General features: G+C 39.4%; 1 protein-coding gene and 2 long non-coding RNA genes across 3 annotated transcripts; 2 read left to right on the top strand and 1 right to left on the bottom strand.

The window, feature by feature from the left end:
* The first annotated feature begins 2617 nt into the window (after window positions 1-2617).
* On the top strand, window positions 2618-3506 carry LOC308399154. Its single transcript, XR_013972080.1, has 3 exons — window positions 2618-2715; window positions 2979-3080; window positions 3377-3506. It is a non-coding gene; the product is annotated as an uncharacterized lncRNA (long non-coding RNA).
* Window positions 3507-3650: 144 nt separating this feature from the next.
* LOC308399644 lies at window positions 3651-4230 on the top strand. Its single transcript, XR_013972224.1, has 3 exons — window positions 3651-3769; window positions 3893-3986; window positions 4093-4230. It is a non-coding gene; the product is annotated as an uncharacterized lncRNA (long non-coding RNA).
* A 5217-nt stretch (window positions 4231-9447) lies between these two features.
* On the bottom strand, window positions 9448-18102 carry LOC308399643 (uncharacterized protein). The gene is made up of 7 exons (XM_080887006.1): window positions 18077-18102; window positions 16993-17458; window positions 16136-16304; window positions 14696-15190; window positions 14056-14123; window positions 10942-10985; window positions 9448-10025 (listed from the first exon to the last, which is right to left on the bottom strand). The coding sequence occupies exons 2-7, from the start codon at window positions 17191-17193 to the stop codon at window positions 9920-9922; spliced, it is 1083 nt and encodes a 360-aa protein (XP_080743132.1). The 5' UTR covers window positions 17194-17458; window positions 18077-18102; the 3' UTR covers window positions 9448-9919.
* Between the last annotated feature and the right edge of the window lie 1117 nt (window positions 18103-19219).

The raw sequence follows: 19219 nt of genomic DNA, 5'->3' as shown, positions 1-19219 counted from the left end.
ATCACGCTCTTACGTATTAAATTAAATTAAATGCCTAATAAAAAAGCTGTTCTTTTTTATTAGGCAAAAACATTTTCGGCAAAAAAACATTATGCAAAAACATTTTTGGCAAAAAAACATTATGCAAAAACATTTTCGGTGCTGTTAAGGAATTCACAGCGACTCACTTGTTTATTTTTGAGAAAGTTTATTTTTTTATCATATCAGATGAGCGGCAGTGACGTCAACGTACTCGATCGTTGTTCTTTTTTATTAGGCAAAAACATTTTCGGCAAAAAAGCAGTATGCAAAAACATTTTCGGTGCTGTTAAGGAATTCACAGCGACTCACTTGTTTATTTTTGAGAAAGTTTATTTTTTTATCATATCAGATGAGCGGCAGTGACGTCAACGTACTCGATCGTACCACAGGTAAGTGCGAATCTGAATCTGTAGATTTTTTAAAATTATTTTTCTTATTTAAAACCAAAAAGAAAAACCCGAAACAGTGAGCTCACAAAGCTGCTTTTAGCAGTTCCATGGGTTAAGATTAGCAATTTCGTGGAACAGCGAATGACTTAACATTTAATAGCATATATGTTACCACACCACATGTGCTGTAAGTTAGCTAAATTCATTTCTGTTAGCCAATCAAGTTAAGCTTATCATATATCATCATCCAGGGTACAGTGATAGAGAAGTGTGTGCTGACGTTTGCTGTTGTTGCCACTTTGTAAAGTTTGAGGGTTCTAATAAGGGTCAGTGTTGCCAGATTGGGTTGATGCTGAAATTGAAGATAGACGTTATCTATCAATCTAGCTCTCTCTTTATGGCTCTCTCTCTCTCTCTCTCTCTCTCTCTCTCTCTCTCTCGATTTTAAACTTAATAACAGCATTACATAATCATTAAATAGCAGACCGATCATCTATGCTGCAAATGAAATACAAATGGACACTAAACAGGGTTTATCTAAATCGTTACAATAGGGTTTAATGTATATATTTATTTATAAGGTGCTTCTGAATTCTGAATACTTTTTTTTTTCTAAACAGGTTCTTCATCAATCAGCCTATTATTGATTGATTCCTTCCTACATCTGCTTTTTGAAAAACTCCTAAAGGCACTTTTAAGAGCCACGTCAGTCTGTTTGTATCTGTTCTTACTGCTGTCCTTATTGGTCTGTCTCTCTGTTTCTGCCTCGCTCTGTTGGTCTCTGTCTTGTTTGATTATTCTGTGTGTGTGTGTGTGTGTGTGTGTGTGTGTGTGTGTGTGTGTGTGTGTGTGTGTGTGTGCGTGCGTGTTTGTTTGTGTGTTTGTTTGTGTGTTTGTTTGTTTGTTTGTTTGTTCTTCTTTCTGCCATGAGTGACTCCGAAATTCAAGATCCTTTAAGGATCCTAGATAATCTGACTGATCAGCAGGAACAAATTGATGAGCTCCAACACCTCGATGACATGCTTGGTGAGCTGAAGCAAGAGGTAGCTCCTGTACCTGTGAAGCCACCTGAACTAACAGTAAAATGGAAAAAAAGAGACAAAGATGGAAACCAACTCTATGCGAGGCCAAGATCAATCCGGAGTCAATTACATAAGGGTCAGTACTCTTTCATACAAGATAATTTGAAGATATAGATTGTATGGACACAAAACCATAAATTTAACGTATTAATTAATTTAAATATTTGTAAAGACAAACAGGAAAGTAATTTGTTTGTTTTGACACAAAAGGACATTAAATAAACCACAGAATTATCTCTTAAAACTGAATGATCCCCCCCTAGCAAGTATGGCATTCATTACGTTATGTTAGTCCAGTAACAAAATGTGGCTGACAGTTACCTCCTCACAAGGATTTTGGTAAAAGATATTGGTACTTGGCAGCACAGTGGCACATCAAAAAATGTCCTGATTTCAATTCCACTATCAGACCAGGGTCTTTGCGTGTAGAGTTTGCGTGTTCTTCCCTTGTTTCTCTGCTCGCAGGTTACCTGGTTTACTCCCACAGTCCTGAGATGTGGAGTTTGGCTAATTGGTGATTCTAAATTGTTTCTGTGTTATAAATGTGGATTTGATTTGTGTTTTTGATATACTGTTGATGTTTTATACAGCTGCCCACAGTCAGAAGACCAATTCTACCACTAATAACAGTCACTGTGAGGTGGCATTTGCCCCAGAGACTGTTGGTATGTACTCCACTGTGTCTTCACTAGATCAAAGCAGTATGTTCATGTGTTTGCAGCAATTGCTAGCATATTTATAGCCATCAAGCTTTACTCTCATAGCTACTCTGTCCATTACACTTTTATAATTTAATCAATTTTAATAGAAAATGTATTTGTTTTTTTTAACAGAGCGCTTTCTACAAGAACTCCAGAGCTCACTGAATGATTCTTCAGACGATCACCATGAAGCACCACCACCAAAAGCTCCTCTTTTGGCTTCCTTGAACTGGAGCACAAGAAAAACTCTTTTTTCAGAGAGTTGGAGGGCCAAAAGACCCCATCTGGTGAATACCATGGCAGCTCAAGAAAGTGTGTCGGAACATATATGCCAACAATGTGGGAGCAATCCAGCTGTGCTTCGTTGTCGTGACTGTCTACCACGCCCCCTTTTTTGTGATAAATGTGATGTCATCACGCACACCAGATATGTCCTTCACAATAGACGTGCCATGACTGCCGGATTCTTCCAGCCATTGCCTCCAACAACTTACATTGTAAATAAGACCCTTTGCCATGATGGTAAGTTCTGTGACTAAACTTATTGTGTTTACTGTTTATACATTTCCCTTACGCTCTCTCTCTCTATCTCATTTTTTAAAAAAGTTGATGCTTCCTCAGCTCTCAACTACACTGTTAGCTTTGAGCTGTTAAGTTTTTTTTTTTTATTGTTTCAAGTAAGGCTCAGTTGGTCCTACCATATCTTAGTCACATTTCAACGTTTTACTTCATAGTTAATAAACTTATTTAAATCATATGTTACGCATACATGTTGACTTCTTTAGCACGACTTGTACCTGTGGAGAGCCCAGTCACAATCTGCGGCTGTCCACCAGAGTGTTTGAGGGTCAGACCAGGAAAGGTTGTTGCTGTGGTCACAATGAATGGTAAGAAGAACTTCATTTTGTCCTGACTGACAACCATCTGTAAATAATTCACCTAAAACTAAACCCTCACAAGCATTGTTGCAGTATATTCTGAGACAAAAAGAAGACCTAACCCAAAGATAATAAACTTTTACTCTGGAGTCATGAGTTTTTCACTTTTCTAGGACGTTACAATCTCAGCATGCCAGAGCTGAGGTGTGAGACATGTGAAGCTTCTTGGACTGCTGGAGTAGATGACCTAAATCTAAGTGATTACTGGCCCGCTACCCTTCACTTTTCTACTTTGTACGCAACAGATGTCTTCTTCACATTTGAAGAAATGAAGATGGCATCACCCGGACTCTCCTGCAAAGCATTTTTAAAAATGCTTGATCAACGAACTCTCCACTTTGGCCGTGTGAGCATTTTAGTTTATGCATCCTTTACAGTATGGTTCTTCTGTGTTATTCAGGATTTAAAAGTCACTTGTAGCGTAGTTGTTTTCTGTTTATGTCTTTCATTTTAAACCAGACGGGAAAGATCTCTGCAGATGGCTTTAAGAAAAGTTTCTTTGAGTGGGAAGCCGTGAGATATGAATTAGACAAGATTTTAAAGGAGGATCCCTTCACATGTCATGCATGTGCCCCAGACATGCTTGCAATTTCAGTGGATGGAAACCGCAAGCATTACCGTTTCAAGAATGCAGCCAGGTACAGCAAAATATGTGTAATACCAACGTTTGTTTCAGACAATGTGACTATAAGGTGCACCAATTAACTTTGGACTTACTTTGTATGACACCATAAAGTATACTGTATTGCTATTTTGTTCAGATCTGAGGAACTGGGCATCTTTGAAGACGCCTTCATAGCAAAGGATGAAGATGTGGGAAGATTTGTGGACTACATACACAGCACATCCAGACATGTAAGATTGAACGCTCTAATTACATAGACATAATTATGTTAACCTTTAACACTCTGTTGAAGAGATTGTGAAAAGACATTGTCACCAGCTATTTAATGCATTTTAGGTCTCCGGACGAGGTGTTTGTGGAGGGGAGTGGTCAGCAGCCAGAGAGACCTCCCAAAGATCCAGCAGCAAGGTGGATGAGGAGGGACTGGAGCTTGCAGTGTGTAGGCATGGAGTGCTGCTCCGTGCTCTAAATATGTACAGGGGTGAAATTTTTGCTTATCCCTTGTACCTGCAACAAAAGCTGGCCAATAGACATATCACTTTTTTTTGTATGGATGTTACCTGCAAGTATTGGCCATATCTTGAAAGAGTAACAAAAAGCTGTCCAGAGCTCCAGCACCTTCTTAGCATGAAGCCATTTCTTTCAGTCTTTCATGCTAAAGCCCACGATTTCAAATGTGAGGTATGAAATTCTGACTTTAATGACTTTATCTGAACAATTGCACATCAACATTTTGTGTAATTTGTATTTTATCTGTGTGTGTGTATGTGCATCTGTGTGTGTGTGTGTGTGTGTGTGTGTTTTTTTTTTCCAGGTGAAATGGAGTGGAGCATATCAAGATGGGGCTGGTTTGACTCTAGGGGAGGAGGTAGAGCAATGTAATGCCTTTTTGTCAAGGATTGCAGTTACCACAAAACATATGTCCAAAGCAGGTGAGAAGGCAAATCCTGCACTAGTTAGATTTTAAGTGTGTAATTATGATGAAAGTGGTAACACTACGTTTTCTGTGTTTGCAGGATGGAGTGACATGCTAACTCTTATGGCCATGCGCTGGAATCAACAAAAGCTAGACCAGTTGGCCACCTCTCTGACCCATCGATATCAGAAGGTAATGATATTGTTACTTTATTTTTAGATGATTACTCCTCTGTGTTCTTATTATTTGGAGTAAACATGTGTTTAGTGTTTTTTGTTTGTTTGTTTGTTTTTTAATATCAAATTGACAATGTAGGCCACAAAAGCTCTTCTAACCCAGCTTCAGAACCTGGAGTCCTTAAAAGTCCAATTAGCAGTGACTGACAGTCAACTGGATGAATGGGTCAGTGATGTAAAGGATTGGGCAGAAGGTGAGCAAAAACTGATTCAAAAATGTGATGCAATTGTACAATGACTTTATGTAAGTGTAGCTGTGTTATTTCTTCTAAGCAGCAACAACAAGCACAAGTGATATTGATCCCTTGGTGAGCAGAATCGAAGTGCTCGTAGCGAGCATAAAGAGACGATCCTAGCGTCTGTACAAAGACACCGATGGAAATAAAGCCCGTGCCAAGATTCGTCGCAAGATCAGAGAAGAGAAAGGAATCTTGACTTCTGCTGTGGAAAAATACAACAGAATGTTTCCAGACAAAGAAACTCTGTGCTTGGAAGAAATTCTGTCTGGTGACACAAGCTGGCCGTGGCAGCGGGCACACAGCGGTAGTTGTACATATATGTTGTCTACTTTCAGCATATCTGACATATAATGAAACCCTAAGCTTCAGGTGTTGACCTAAAATCATTTATGACTTCAGACGTTCTTTGTGAATTGATTTATAACTTTGTTATAAATGCATTTCAGACTCTGTCAGCCTTACAACAAAGAGAAGGGCATTCGATATCATCATGGCAATAAGAAGGAAAAGAAGATTCTTGTTACAGAGATGGACCATCACTGGAAATCTCTTTCAAAATATGATGATATCCTGAAAGAGCTGTCCGGCCTGTTTTCCAGTGAGATATTTAAAAGTATGTATTTAAGTAATGCATACAAAACACTGACTGTTTCTTAAGGCATTAAAGCAGACTAAATTATATGTTCTATTTTTAAGGTTCGCATTGTGGCCTAAGTGAGGAGGGTTTGAGAGGTCTACAGAGCATCATCCTCAGAAAACGACAGAATGTGAAACAAAACAAGCTGCACGCAAGACAGTGTTACATGCAAGTTTTGTCAGGAGCAAAGAACATTAACCTTGATCATACTTCCGACGATGACTTTTACAGTGACTCTGAATTTTCTGATTAAAGTCGGTAATAAATATCTGTAATATATCAGTTTGTCCTCAAAGTTATATCAACTTCCTACCTTGCAGGTTTAATGCTGGGGGCCCCAATTTTTTCAAGTTGGCCATAGACCAGTCATTGACAGTGCATTCCCAAGACTTCATCACATCAATGCATATAGTTTTTTACAAAGACAGCTGGCACATTTTTATTTAATGTCATTCGTAGAGCTAAAAACTACCCTGTTATACTGTTTTTAAACATGCATTTTGGTAATACATAATAGTACACTGTTATGTATCAGAGGGAGATTTTGTACTTTTTACATTTTTGTCATGTTAAGTTACTGTAATATATTTTTGGCTCACAGAATTTACAAGACATATTGAAATGTGATTGATAGAACTTTGTAAGCAAATTTCAAGTATGCTTGTCACAGGTGAGAGTTTTCATTCTTGAGTATTTTGATGTACATGTTAAGGATATTTTCATGGTATGTATCATTCATATCAGCAGTATCAATAATGTTTGAGTGCATTACTAGTACTTGTGCTTATTTTTAAAATAATCATACTACAGTACAGTAGGCAGTTCAGCTGATTCTGTCACAACAACCCTGATCCACAAATTAACTTTTGGATATATAACTTTTTTTGTTTAGTTCCAGTTGTACAGCGATGTGCTCAACCATATTTTTTTTTAAATTTAGAGTATTAATTGATCCAGTGGTTACTAAGCCTACAGTGTCTTAGGGTGGACCAACATCATTGTCATTTTACCCCCACCAAATTTCCTTAAGTTGTCTGTATCACTGTAGTTTATTTGTTTTTATATTACCAATGACCACAATCAAATAAAGTTGAAAAATAACTGTCAGTTTGATGTTTTCATGCAGTTTCAATGGATCATTTTGTCACCACAGTTAAAATTTAGCAACATTTATATTTCCATGACAAAGTCATAAAACACATTTCTGTTTAATATAGTTATGACTGTAGACTTGATATGTAAAAACTGAAAATGACTGTTAGAGTTTGTATTGTTGATTGTCATTTATGCTTAGAAATATTTAACCATAGATGCTTAGAGGTGTATAATCAATTGTGTAGTGATAGGTTGTGTGATCTTTAACAGGCTACAGAGGCTTGGTGTGCATTCCACACTAGAATGCACACCTACATCCTGGGAGCATGGGGAAGTTCGTACCTTGCTTAATTGTTTTATGGTAGGATTAACGTAGCTACGTCTGTTCTAGTCTAAGTGCTTTTGTGTATAAATGAACTGCTGGACTTCCTTACTGTGTTATCTAGGATGAACCATCTAGGGTGAGGGGGAGGCTACCCTCTTCCTGACCAAGGATGTTTGACCCTTTGATCAGCAGTCCACACACACACACACACACACACACACACACACACACACACACACACACACACACACACACACACACACACACACAGGCAAGGTACTCTTTGTGTGTATGTAGACGTCATATGTTAATGAACCTATGCATATTCATGTAACCTCAATAAAAGGGCAGTGGTACGGGAGAACGGACGAGAGCAACTGGGGTCAAGTGAAGGAACGGCACTCTGTCCGGTCTCTCCCGTGCACGAGTAACATGAAGAACTTTGCCTACTTGTGTCTTGCTTTGCAGTGTAATTATATTGTCTTCAACGTTCCAGCGGATGGGTTCAAGCTACAAACCTATCAATGACTGCCAATCATGTAAGTAATTTGTGAAAAAGAACGTAGAAATCTATTTCACAAACAAAAACAATTTCTTATTATGCAACCCTTTCAATACTATAGCCCACACCAGATCAAATTTAGGTATTTGTGACACATACAGCACATACATTTATTCCACAAAAGGAATAGATGGATGGCCACTATGGAGAAAGGCAGTCCTGAAACTTCATCAGGAGGACAAATCGTTGTGTGCATCAACTTCACAGTGTCTTTTGGTCTTTTATCAAAAGATATTTGCCATTTTTTAGTTTCTTTTAAAGTTCTTGGTTAGGTTTAGGGATTAAAGACCAAATCCAGATTATAATATAAAAATATTGTGACACATCATCAGTAGTGGGCCTTGGATTCATTGGGTGTTTTGGCCCTTACCAGTAGACACCCTCATAAATGGAGGCCCTGCCAGGGTTGATCAGGCCCCGGGGTGTGTCACTGGTTGATGTGAAATTGCTATTTCTCTTCTACTTTTTCCTATTTAGTTTTCTACAATTTATTTTCTTCTATCACTTCACTGCAAAACGATAAGTACTATTTAGGTCTTTAGTGCTTAAAGAGCCTCACTTCTTAAAGAGATAGAAAAGGTGAAAGAGAAAAGAGATAACATAGGAGAGAGGAGAGCCGGAACTGGGGCATGTGATCTGGCATCCCATACCTCCGCGCCCAGATCGGGCTGTACCCTCTACATCTCCACTGCCTCCCACAAACAGGAAAAAGAGCTGAGGGTAGAAGCAAAACGTTTTTTCATTCCTGCCTTATGTTTCACTACCATGAGGTTAACTGCACAGCCCCAGGAGCCCTGAAACAGCTGTATCAGTCAACAAGGCTTCAGGTCTATCACAGTACAAATTATAGTGTTATGTTTTCTACCCTTTTGATGCCCCCTGCTTAGGTAGCTCCACCACAGTTTGATCAATTCTGGGCATGTGTGTTGCGGATAGCTGACTGCCCAAGTGATCTCAGCCCTCTTTAACCACAGCCAGTGATTGGCCCACTCAGCAGTGTTAGCTAATTTTCTTATAACCTGCAGCAGCACCTGTCCTCTGGCTCCAATCTCTTTAAGCAGTTTTGCTATTGTACTGGCCCCTAACCCTAAATAGTAGTTCAGGTCGTATCTCTCTACAGAAACAGCTTAATTCTCTTTCTCCTATGACGGCCAATATTTGTTAGTAATATTCTAAAGCCAAAAACGACATAGTCCCAATATACAGGGTTAAGTGCTGTTAGAGCTCAGAGGGTTGACTTAAACCTCTAATAATCAATGTAGTTAAAATACTCAAAAGATTGTTGTCAGTGGTAATGGGACAAAGCCACATTCAATGTTGATTTTAATTTGAAAATATGTGTACATAATCTAACATGCTTATTATTTGTGGGGACATCACACTTGAAATGATTACTGGTAGTGCAATTTGACATTTTCTGTGTTCTATGTATACATTATATGTGCAAAGCAGAAAAAATAATATTTGCATAGAGAATGAAGTTATATAACAGTGTAGGTGGATCAAGGCCAAGTCAATGTTGAGCATCTAAGAAAATTATGAAAGTTGATACTACTAGTAATGGAAACTTTCAGTCTCAACATCAAACAGTACTACAAGTTCTCATATCTCAATAGACCTTTGATTTTTTATTTTACTTTTCATTGACAGTACTCAGTACAATTTCACCAGCCTTCATACTTTAAACTAAACAGAACACCTGTTTACAATAACAACTTCATATGAGAAACAAAGGGAAACAGACTGATGGGTTTTATGGATTGAGTTGCTAGCTGTGGGTCATATTCACCGTAACAATTATAACAGCTTACACTCACTTTTTAAAGAATGTAGCAAATATAAATGCTGTACAAAAACATTCAAGTTAAGAACACAGAACTACTATTGTAGTTAACAACATAATATAAAGTCTTTTTTTACGTAACACAATGCATTTTAACAAGTATAAATATTTGTCTAACATTTCTAAACAATCAAACTGCTGAAAATGAACATATCCAGTCTGTGAACAGAGAAGATCAATGTGACATCTGGATGTATGGACCTTTGGTTCCACATATTTCTGAAAGTGTTCCTTGTAGACAGTACACAACTTCAGTTTTCAGACATTATATCTTACTTGTTTGTAACATAGAAAAACAAACATCACAACATCATAAAAAGACTTCCTCAGTGGCTGAAGGAGGTGGCACATCTGGCATGGCAAAGTGGTGTTGAAATTCACTGGCTGGCTCCCACGTGTCATCCCAGATTTTCCCACTGGAAAATATAATTATTGAAAGAAACAACACCAAAAACATTAATATCGTGTTGGGGATTACTTCGTGCTTTTTATGTTTAACACCAGAGGTGGAACATGATAAAGACATTTCCTTAAGTACTGTACCAAAATGCAAATTGTCATTTTTATGGATATTTTCAACTTCTGCTACACTATTTGTAATTTAGATGGATTACAAACAAAACACTACTGTACAGTTACACTCGACACATATGAAAGACTTAGTTATTGTTTTTCAGTTGAACAGTTCATAATATCCTTTCTGTGAAGTGAAAATAAAAATTGTTCAAATGTGATAATTAGTTTCTTTTGGATTATTATAAAGGCTGTTGTTTACTCTTTAATTTGTAGAGATTCATTGCTGTCACACAATTGTAATGCTAGAAATACAGTATGCAAAACAACTGAAAGCTTTCACAGTGTGATATTAGTACTTCTTTGGAAAGTTCAGAATCTGAATACTCCCTCCACTGCTTAGGCGATTTATCCTTTGGCACACATAAATCTGTGTAAGACATGGACAAATTCTCTCCACTTTGTCAAAATCCTGATAGCTTTTATATATTTCTTACAATTAATGTGAGTGCTCTTATGGCCCCAGCACAGTCCAGCTGGAATTATTCCCAGTACTTTTGCATCTAAGTGAGACACTACGTGTGTTTTCTGAACAGTTTCAAATATATTTCTTATTAAATTTGTTATTTTATGATTCGACAAAGATGGCAAAAAACTTTGCAATAATCCTTAATTGATTAAATAATTGAGATAGGATAAGAAAAAAGCGAGAAGTAAGACGTGACAAAACACCTGGTTTTCCATTTTCATTTGTGCTCCAAAAAGGTAATAGATGGAAACAGAACATTCTCAGAGAATGAAATATCAAGAGCTTCTTACCAAACAGAGCAAGGCAACCAACGCACTTTTACTTCTGTGTTCCCCTAGACAGAAGGAATCAGAGAGGCAATCGTTAAATAACATGGTTAATGGATAGGTGTCTTCATAAAGCTTGTGTGTAATCCAGTGTGCACACCTGAGACACACACAGACCCATGTAAACACACTTTGATAGATGTGTAGGTATGTGTATGTAAGGCATTTCTGTTTATAAAAAAAATAATAATAGGATTTTGAAAAGCATGTATCCAATTGTGGCATTCACAAAAAATTATTTTGATCACAGGTTTAGTTAACTGCGTCTATCTGTTTTTGACTCTGGCTATGTTCTTTTCTTCGGAAAGTTTGACGTACTTGATACATCATACACTGACATAATCAATATCATCCCATTATGAATTGTTTGAATTGTGTCCATTTAAACACTTCAAACTACACATGCAGGACACTGACAATCGTGTCGCATTGGACAGTTACACCTCCACTGTCTTGGACTACATCTGTTTCTGTGTGGACAATGTAACAACTTGGAAACGATTCCGTGTGTTCCCTAATAATCCACCCTGGATGACACACGGAGTTCAACAACTTATTCGAACAAGGAACAACGCTTTCAAATCCGGGGACCAGGAGGCATACAGTGCTGCCAGGGCCAACCTGAGAAGAGGCATCAAGACTGCCAAGCAGCAGCACAGGAGGCGTATCGAGGCCAGGTTTGAGAACAACACAAACCCAAGGCAGGTCTGGGAGGGCATCAGGGCTATCACGGACTACAAAAGAAGAACACCATCACCCTCAGCCGACAGTTCTACTCTGGCTGAGGATCTAAATCTCTTTTATGCCCGTTTTGACAGGGAGAACACCGACCCTGTCCTGTCCCCTCTCCCCTCAACCGACCCTGCTCCGGTCCTGAGCACTCATGAGCTGAGGCGTGTGTTCCGGAGCATTAACACCAGGAAGGCGGCCGGGCCGGATGGAGTGCTGGGCCGGGTGCTAAAAGACTGTGCTGCGGACCTGGCGGACGTCTTCACCTCTATATATAACACCTCGTTGTCCTGTTCACTGGTACCATCCTGTTTCAAAGCAGCAACCATCGTTCCCATCCCAAAACAGTCAAATGTCACATGTCTGAACGATTTCAGACCTGTGGCACTCACCCCCATTCCCGCCAAATGCCTGGAGAGACTGGTCATTAAACACATCAGAGCTGCTTTTCCACCATCCCTGGACTCGCACCAGTTTGCATACAGGGAGAACCGGTCAACCGAGGATGCGATCGCCACAGTGCTGCACACATTACTGAAGCACTTGGAACACAGGAACACCTATGCACGGCTCCTCTTTGTAGACTACAGCTCGGCTTTTAATACCATCCGGCCATACAAACTCCGTCCCAAACTCCACCAACTGGGACTTAACTCTTCTCTGTGCAACTGGATTGTGGACTTCCTCACTAACCGTAGACAGAGTGTCAGAGTGGGTAAGAACACCTCTTCCACCCTTGTGGTCAACACCGGTGCCCCTCAGGGGTGTGTTCTGAGCCCTCTGCTATACACTCTCTTCACCCATGACTGTATTTCCTCCTGCGCGTCCAATCTCATTGTTAAGTTTGCAGATGACACTACAGTGCTCGGACTTATATCCAACAATGATGAGACAAACTATAGGACAGAGGTGCAACAACTAGAGTCATGGTGCCACGACAATAACTTGGTCTTAAACACCAAAAAGACCAAGGAGATCATTGTAGATTTCCGGAAGAGGGGTCATAACAACCATCTGCCTCTCTTCATTGGCAGTGAGGCGGTGGAGAGGGTGAGCAGTTTTAAATTCTTGGGGGTAACTGTGACCGAGGACCTGTCCTGGGGCAACCATATCACCTCAGTTGTACGGAAGGCCCAACAGCGCCTCTACTACCTGAGGAGACTGCGGAGCGCACACATTCCCAGATCTCTGATGTTGAACTTCTACAACTGTGCCATCAGCAGCGTTCTGACGTATGGATTTCTAGTGTGGTTCCCCAGCTGCACCAAGGCCGATCAGCAAGCACTCCAGCGGGTGGTGAAAGAAGCTGGCAGAATTATTGGAACAAGTCTGCCAGAGATCAGTAATATCTTCCCCACTCGCTGTCTGAGGAGGGTGCACAGTATCCTGCGGGACCAACATCACCCTGCGCGCCACCTTTTCCATCTGCTGCCCTCAGGGAGAAGGTACAGGTCTATACAGGCCAGAACATCCAGACTGGCCAACAGCCTGTATCCACAGGCTGTGAGGCTCCTGAACTCTCTGCCCCCCTCTCACGGACAATAACCATATCCAACTTCTTAATAGCAATGAACTGGTCTGCATTGGTGCATCATATCTTTATTCTCTTCCCCCTCCTGCCCCCCCCCCCCCCTCTTTCTTAAATAGATAACTATCATATCTGATATCATATCTCACAGTACAATAATATTGAATGGGTTGCATTGTTGTATTTTGTCATGTTTCTCAGGTCTTTGTCTGAATTTCTACGAACATTATTGCTAAGGATTGTCTTATTGCATTGGAGTCACACTGGGTTAAATATGTACACTTGGGTTTTAAGGGGTATTTATTATTTTCTTCTCTTTTTTGGGTTGTATGGAAGCCCCAAACGCAATTTCATTGCTCTTGACAATGACAATAAATAAATAAATACTAAATACTAAATAGATTATCTACTATTTATAGTGAGACAGGGCTGGTCAGCATATATCAGGATCTATAAATTGTGCTTTCTATGATCCTGATTCAACAAGAACAACTGAGGATATAGGCTTACACAGAAAAAAATATGATCCTTCCTCATATACAGTCATTTGTATGTTAGCCATGTAGGTTTTTGTAGCAAGATGTAGCAGTATTCAATGTCTGTGATTAATTTTGCAGAATTGTTTAAGAACAAACACATGAAATACAATACAATCTTTTAATGTAATTCCATTAATCATTTCCCTTCACTAATCTCAAAAGTACATTTGAATTTACCCATGTAGCACAGTTCATGGCTGTAGTGCATGGATGAAAACAACTTGAGATAGGCTTACTGTAAAAAGTCTACTGAAAAGCAAATTAAAACATTTTAAGTATTACCTCATTTATCCTGCTCTCAGTGACTTCTTCAAACTGGAACACCTTCTGCCTACTACATCTTCGACAGCCTAAGAAATGAAAAATTACATTTAAAAAAAACATAAGACTCTGTATACACAAGAAATCAAATATGAGTTTTCACTCAACAAGTGAAAATCTGTAATATCCTCCTGATTGCCATACTCCATTTGTCCTCTGGGGTCAAAAAGTGAACCCACCTCAGTTGAGTTTTTTTTTTAAAGTACATACCATAAATTGTGAATCAATTCTGTGTAAAAACTTAGTTTCACTTAGGACCAACAAATTAACAAAAAAATTCACCCTTCATTTTGCAATTGAGTGCCACCAGACCTTGTTTATATAAATGCATACACTATTTGTTGAGAGAAACTAAAATGTTCTCTAAAAGTGCGTTTTAGTTTTCTCAATCCAATCAAGTTGAATTACAAAGTCCTCTTAACTAAAGTAAGGGATTGACCATATTTAATTATAGTCTTTTTATAGTGTACACCAAAATGCAGCTAAATAACTAGTGAATAATACTTTGCAATGGTTTGTTAGTTCTCTAGGACAACATATGTATCATTTTTGGGTAAGAAACTTAAAAATCTCAAGACATAACATGCAAAGCAATACTTACTCTTTCTCTTCTTATTTTCATGTTGGCCACCCTCACTTAAGGACTGGGAGATCGCGTGGCTAGCAGGTGGATGAAGAGACTGCAGAGATGGCTGGTCTGCGGGTTTAAAAGGTGGTGGAGAGGTGGGAGAGGTTGTTTGTGAGGTGCTTCTGTCTCTCTTCTTTTTTTGGAAAGACTGGGAGCATGGAACAGAAGAAGGAGATAAAGGAACAAGATTGAGAACAAAAACAGTCTCTGTCTGCTCGTCTGACAGGCTCTTTGGGTGCTCCTCGAGGAGCCTAGAAGATTGATGTTCCTGGGTGGTCATCTCAGGCTGCTCCTTGGCGAGGCTCTCTGCTTGCTTGTTGATCAGGGTCTCTGCCTGTTCTTCACTGGGGATCTCTGCGTGTTCTTTGATGTGGGTCTGTTTGTCGGCACAATGCTCCTTGGTGGCATTCTTGGACTGCACAAGCTGCTGTTCTGTGGGGGTATTGGGGTGCACTGGTGTGGAGGTTCCTATAAAACATATTTACTTTCATAAAAATATTTTTCAAAAAAGGCCTTATATTTAGCAGGAACTACACTTTGGCTACGTTCACACTGCAGGCGAAAGCGCAGCAAATCCGATTTTTTTGACCCTCTGCGACCCATATCCGATCATGGTCTGACAGTGTGAACGGCACAAATCCGATATTTTCAAATCCAATTTGGGTCACGTTCGTATGTGTTACTGAATCCGATACATAGCTGATATTTTAGAAAGCGACTGCTGTTTGAACGGTCCTTTCACATTAAATCGATCTTCCACGTCACTGACACAAGACAGACGCCAATTATCAGTGCCAGAGAAGCACCACAGAAGACATCATGAACGCTTCCTGGCCATCCAGCTAAACTGTTGGGAAGACAACGTTGGAGAAACGTGAACATTTTATTTGCAGATTCTGACAGAAGTCTGAAACTACCCTTTGAAGCACCGCTCCTCTCTAAAACAGCAATAAGGATCATTATTAGGCCATATGTAAATAACAAAATAACTTAAAGCAAAATTGGGAAACATAAAGTCTCAAACAAGTCTTTATAATAAGGGCCATCAGTCAAAAAATACTGTTTGGTCTGGGTCTAAACAGAGCGCAATGTGTGTGACGTCTTCTTTTGCGCATGCGGCCGCTTTGGGCGTTCACACTAGAGCGCGTTTTCTGTCACATTTTATTTGTAGTGTGAACGAGCAGACAAAAAAATCTGAATTGAGCATTAAGACCTGCAGTGTGAACGAAGCCTTTGATAACATATCCTTCAATGGTTATTTAATGACCTTAAAATATACTTACACAATTTGCTTAAAGATTAATGAAGTATTCTGATTGTGAAAGCAAGTTGAGACGACTTGTTGTGAAAAGTTGCTATATAAATTAGCATTAATTAACTGGACTGAAAGTATACAACAGACTTCACTCTTACCCTTAGACAGTATAAATTCATAAGCCCTCTGCATCTTCTCCAGGAAATTTCTTGTAGTAGAAGTGGGGTCCAAATGGGTAATAACATCTGCTACCCACTTATGTGAATTCTTGTCTTTTTTGCCAATGAATAAAATGGGCTTGTAGCCTATAGACTCAAGTTTCTGCACCTGAAATTAATAAAAAAAATAGTTGGCACAAATTAGTCAAACACAGCCTGTTGTTAAATGGTAAACGAAATGACTCTTATATAGCGTTTTCTCGTGGAGCACTAAAAGTGCTTTATACAACATGCAATATTAACCCATATTCACACCAGCTTCTTAGAAGTTTCCATTTAAGCATTCACACACAGCGATCGTGGCTCAAGAGTTGGCAGTTCGTTTTGTAATCGGAAGGTTGCCGGTTCAAGCCCCGGCTTGGACAGTCTCGGTCGTTGTGTCCTTGGGCAAGACACTTCACCCGTTGCCTACTGGTGGTGGTCAGAGGGCCCGGTGGCGCCAGTGTCTGGCAGCCTCGCCTCTGTCAGTGCGCCCCAGGGTGGCTGTGGCTACAATGTAGCTGCCATCACCAGTGTGTGAATGAGTGGATGACTGAATGTAGTGTAAAGTGCTTTGGGTTCCTTAGGGACTAAGTAAAGCGCTATACAAATACAGGCCATTTACACATTCATACTGATATGAATACATACAGCCACCACTGATGTATTACAGTAAAGTAATTGTTTGTCTTTAGCAAAATGTAGATAAAATATTGTTGCATGTTCTCAAAAGCACATATGATGAGCTGTGTTAATGTGCCAGCAACATCTTATAACAACTTAATGATAATATATGAAACAAAAAAATTTTTACTTACTGCAATACGGGCAGAATCAATTATCCGGCAAACATTTCTGTTTTTCAAGACAACTTCTGCCCACTGGCTATCCAATGATTCTACTTTTTCTTTTAGCTTCTTTTTGCTGGACAGACTTCCGAAGCAGACATAGCAGGTTCTTCTGCTTGCCTGATTGGGAGTCTGGCAAAATGTACAGGGCCTGAATTTGGGGCGTGTCATGTTGAAACAAAGAATAATTACAGACAGAAAAGGCAGCAGACAGACAAAAGGCAAATTATAGGTTAACCAGCACACTGACAACAAGAAAAAAGCTGAAGAGTTAAAGAGACAGAAATGCGGATAGAAACAGAGAGACAGACCAATAAGGACAGCAGTAAGAACAGATACAAACAGACTGACGTGGCTCTTAAAAGTGCCTTTAGGAGTTTTTCAAAAAGCAGATGTAGGAAGGAATCAATCAATAATAGGCTGATTGATGAAGAACCTGTTTAGAAAAAAAAAAGTATTCAGAATTCAGAAGCACCTTATAAATAAATATATACATTAAACCCTATTGTAACGATTTAGATAAACCCTGTTTAGTGTCCATTTGTATTTCATTTGCAGCATAGATGATCGGTCTGCTATTTAATGATTATGTAATGCTGTTATTAAGTTTAAAATCGAGAGAGAGAGAGAGAGAGAGAGAGAGAGAGAGAGAGCCATAAAGAGAGAGCTAGATTGATAGATAACGTCTATCTTCAATTTCAGCATCAACCCAATCTGGCAACACTGACCCTTATTAGAACCCTCAAACTTTACAAAGTGGCAACAACAGCAAACGTCAGCACACACTTCTCTATCACTGTACCCTGGATGATGATATATGATAAGCTTAACTTGATTGGCTAACAGAAATGAATTTAGCTAACTTACAGCACATGTGGTGTGGTAACATATATGCTATTAAATGTTAAGTCATTCGCTGTTCCACGAAATTGCTAATCTTAACCCATGGAACTGCTAAAAGCAGCTTTGTGAGCTCACTGTTTCGGGTTTTTCTTTTTGGTTTTAAATAAGAAAAATAATTTTAAAAAATCTACAGATTCAGATTCGCACTTACCTGTGGTACGATCGAGTACGTTGACGTCACTGCCGCTCATCTGATATGATAAAAAAATAAACTTTCTCAAAAATAAACAAGTGAGTCGCTGTGAATTCCTTAACAGCACCGAAAATGTTTTTGCATAATGTTTTTTTGCCGAAAATGTTTTTGCCTAATAAAAAAGAACAGCTTTTTTATTAGGCATTTAATTTAATTTAATACGTAAGAGCGTGATTAGCCAAAGCAGACGGTAAAATGACTGCATGTATTCAGAGGAGTTGGAGAAGATATCTTACAGCTGTAGCAGAATGATCGACAGATTTCCAAATATCAAAAGGATTGTAGAACAGTTTATAAAACCGGTGCAATAAATTCACCCAATCGCTAGCTGTGCCATTACCCAGCATACATCGCTCACTCCGTCAATGCAAGAACCGATACACAAATAACAGCCTGTAATTAGTTTTATCTGCAGTACTTTTCTCTCAGATAGTTGCCTGCATTATATAATTTATTGTGTTCAGTATAGGTCGTTACAATGTGATTTGGAAAATGTCTAAATATACCGACAAAATCTCTTCAATCGGAGGACCCTTCACGTCAATTCCCGACGCCAGAGGGGTACCCTGCGCGTCCATATGTGCAGCAGAGGGGACCTGACCATGCGTCACACGTTTGACGAGTTGGGAGTGAGAACGTGTTGGCTGCTTAGAGACTTGCATGACAGCAGATCAATTGATTCCGACTTTTATAATGTTTTTTTCTTTTGTGTGCTTCATTGTGTGATTGCGTTCTCAAAGACAAGTATTTGTGTTAGGGTGCGCACTCCTGCTGGCATGGCCTCCACTGACCACACTGTCAGTTTGTTGTTTTCACCAGACAGACCAACAAGAAAACATTCTTATTTCTTCAGAAAGGAGGTGATAAAATCTCTGTGTGTGTGTGTGTGTGTGTGTGTGTGTGTGTGTGTGTGTGTGTGTGTGTCAGCAGTGGGTAATCGGCTCAGTACAGAGCTCAGAGACCTGTCCTAGGGGATTGTGGGTATTTTCATGTGTCAATTCACATCAGGTTCAACATGAGAGAGTTCAGCAACAACTACACACACTGACACATGTGCACACACACAAATCTTTTTTCTCAATACCTGACACACACGGCCAT

Source organism: Rhamphochromis sp. 'chilingali' (assembly GCF_963969265.1).
Source record: "Rhamphochromis sp. 'chilingali' genome assembly, chromosome: 7".
Taxonomy (NCBI): Eukaryota; Metazoa; Chordata; class Actinopteri; order Cichliformes; family Cichlidae; genus Rhamphochromis; species Rhamphochromis sp. 'chilingali'.
This window is presented reverse-complemented; position numbering and strand designations above follow the sequence as displayed.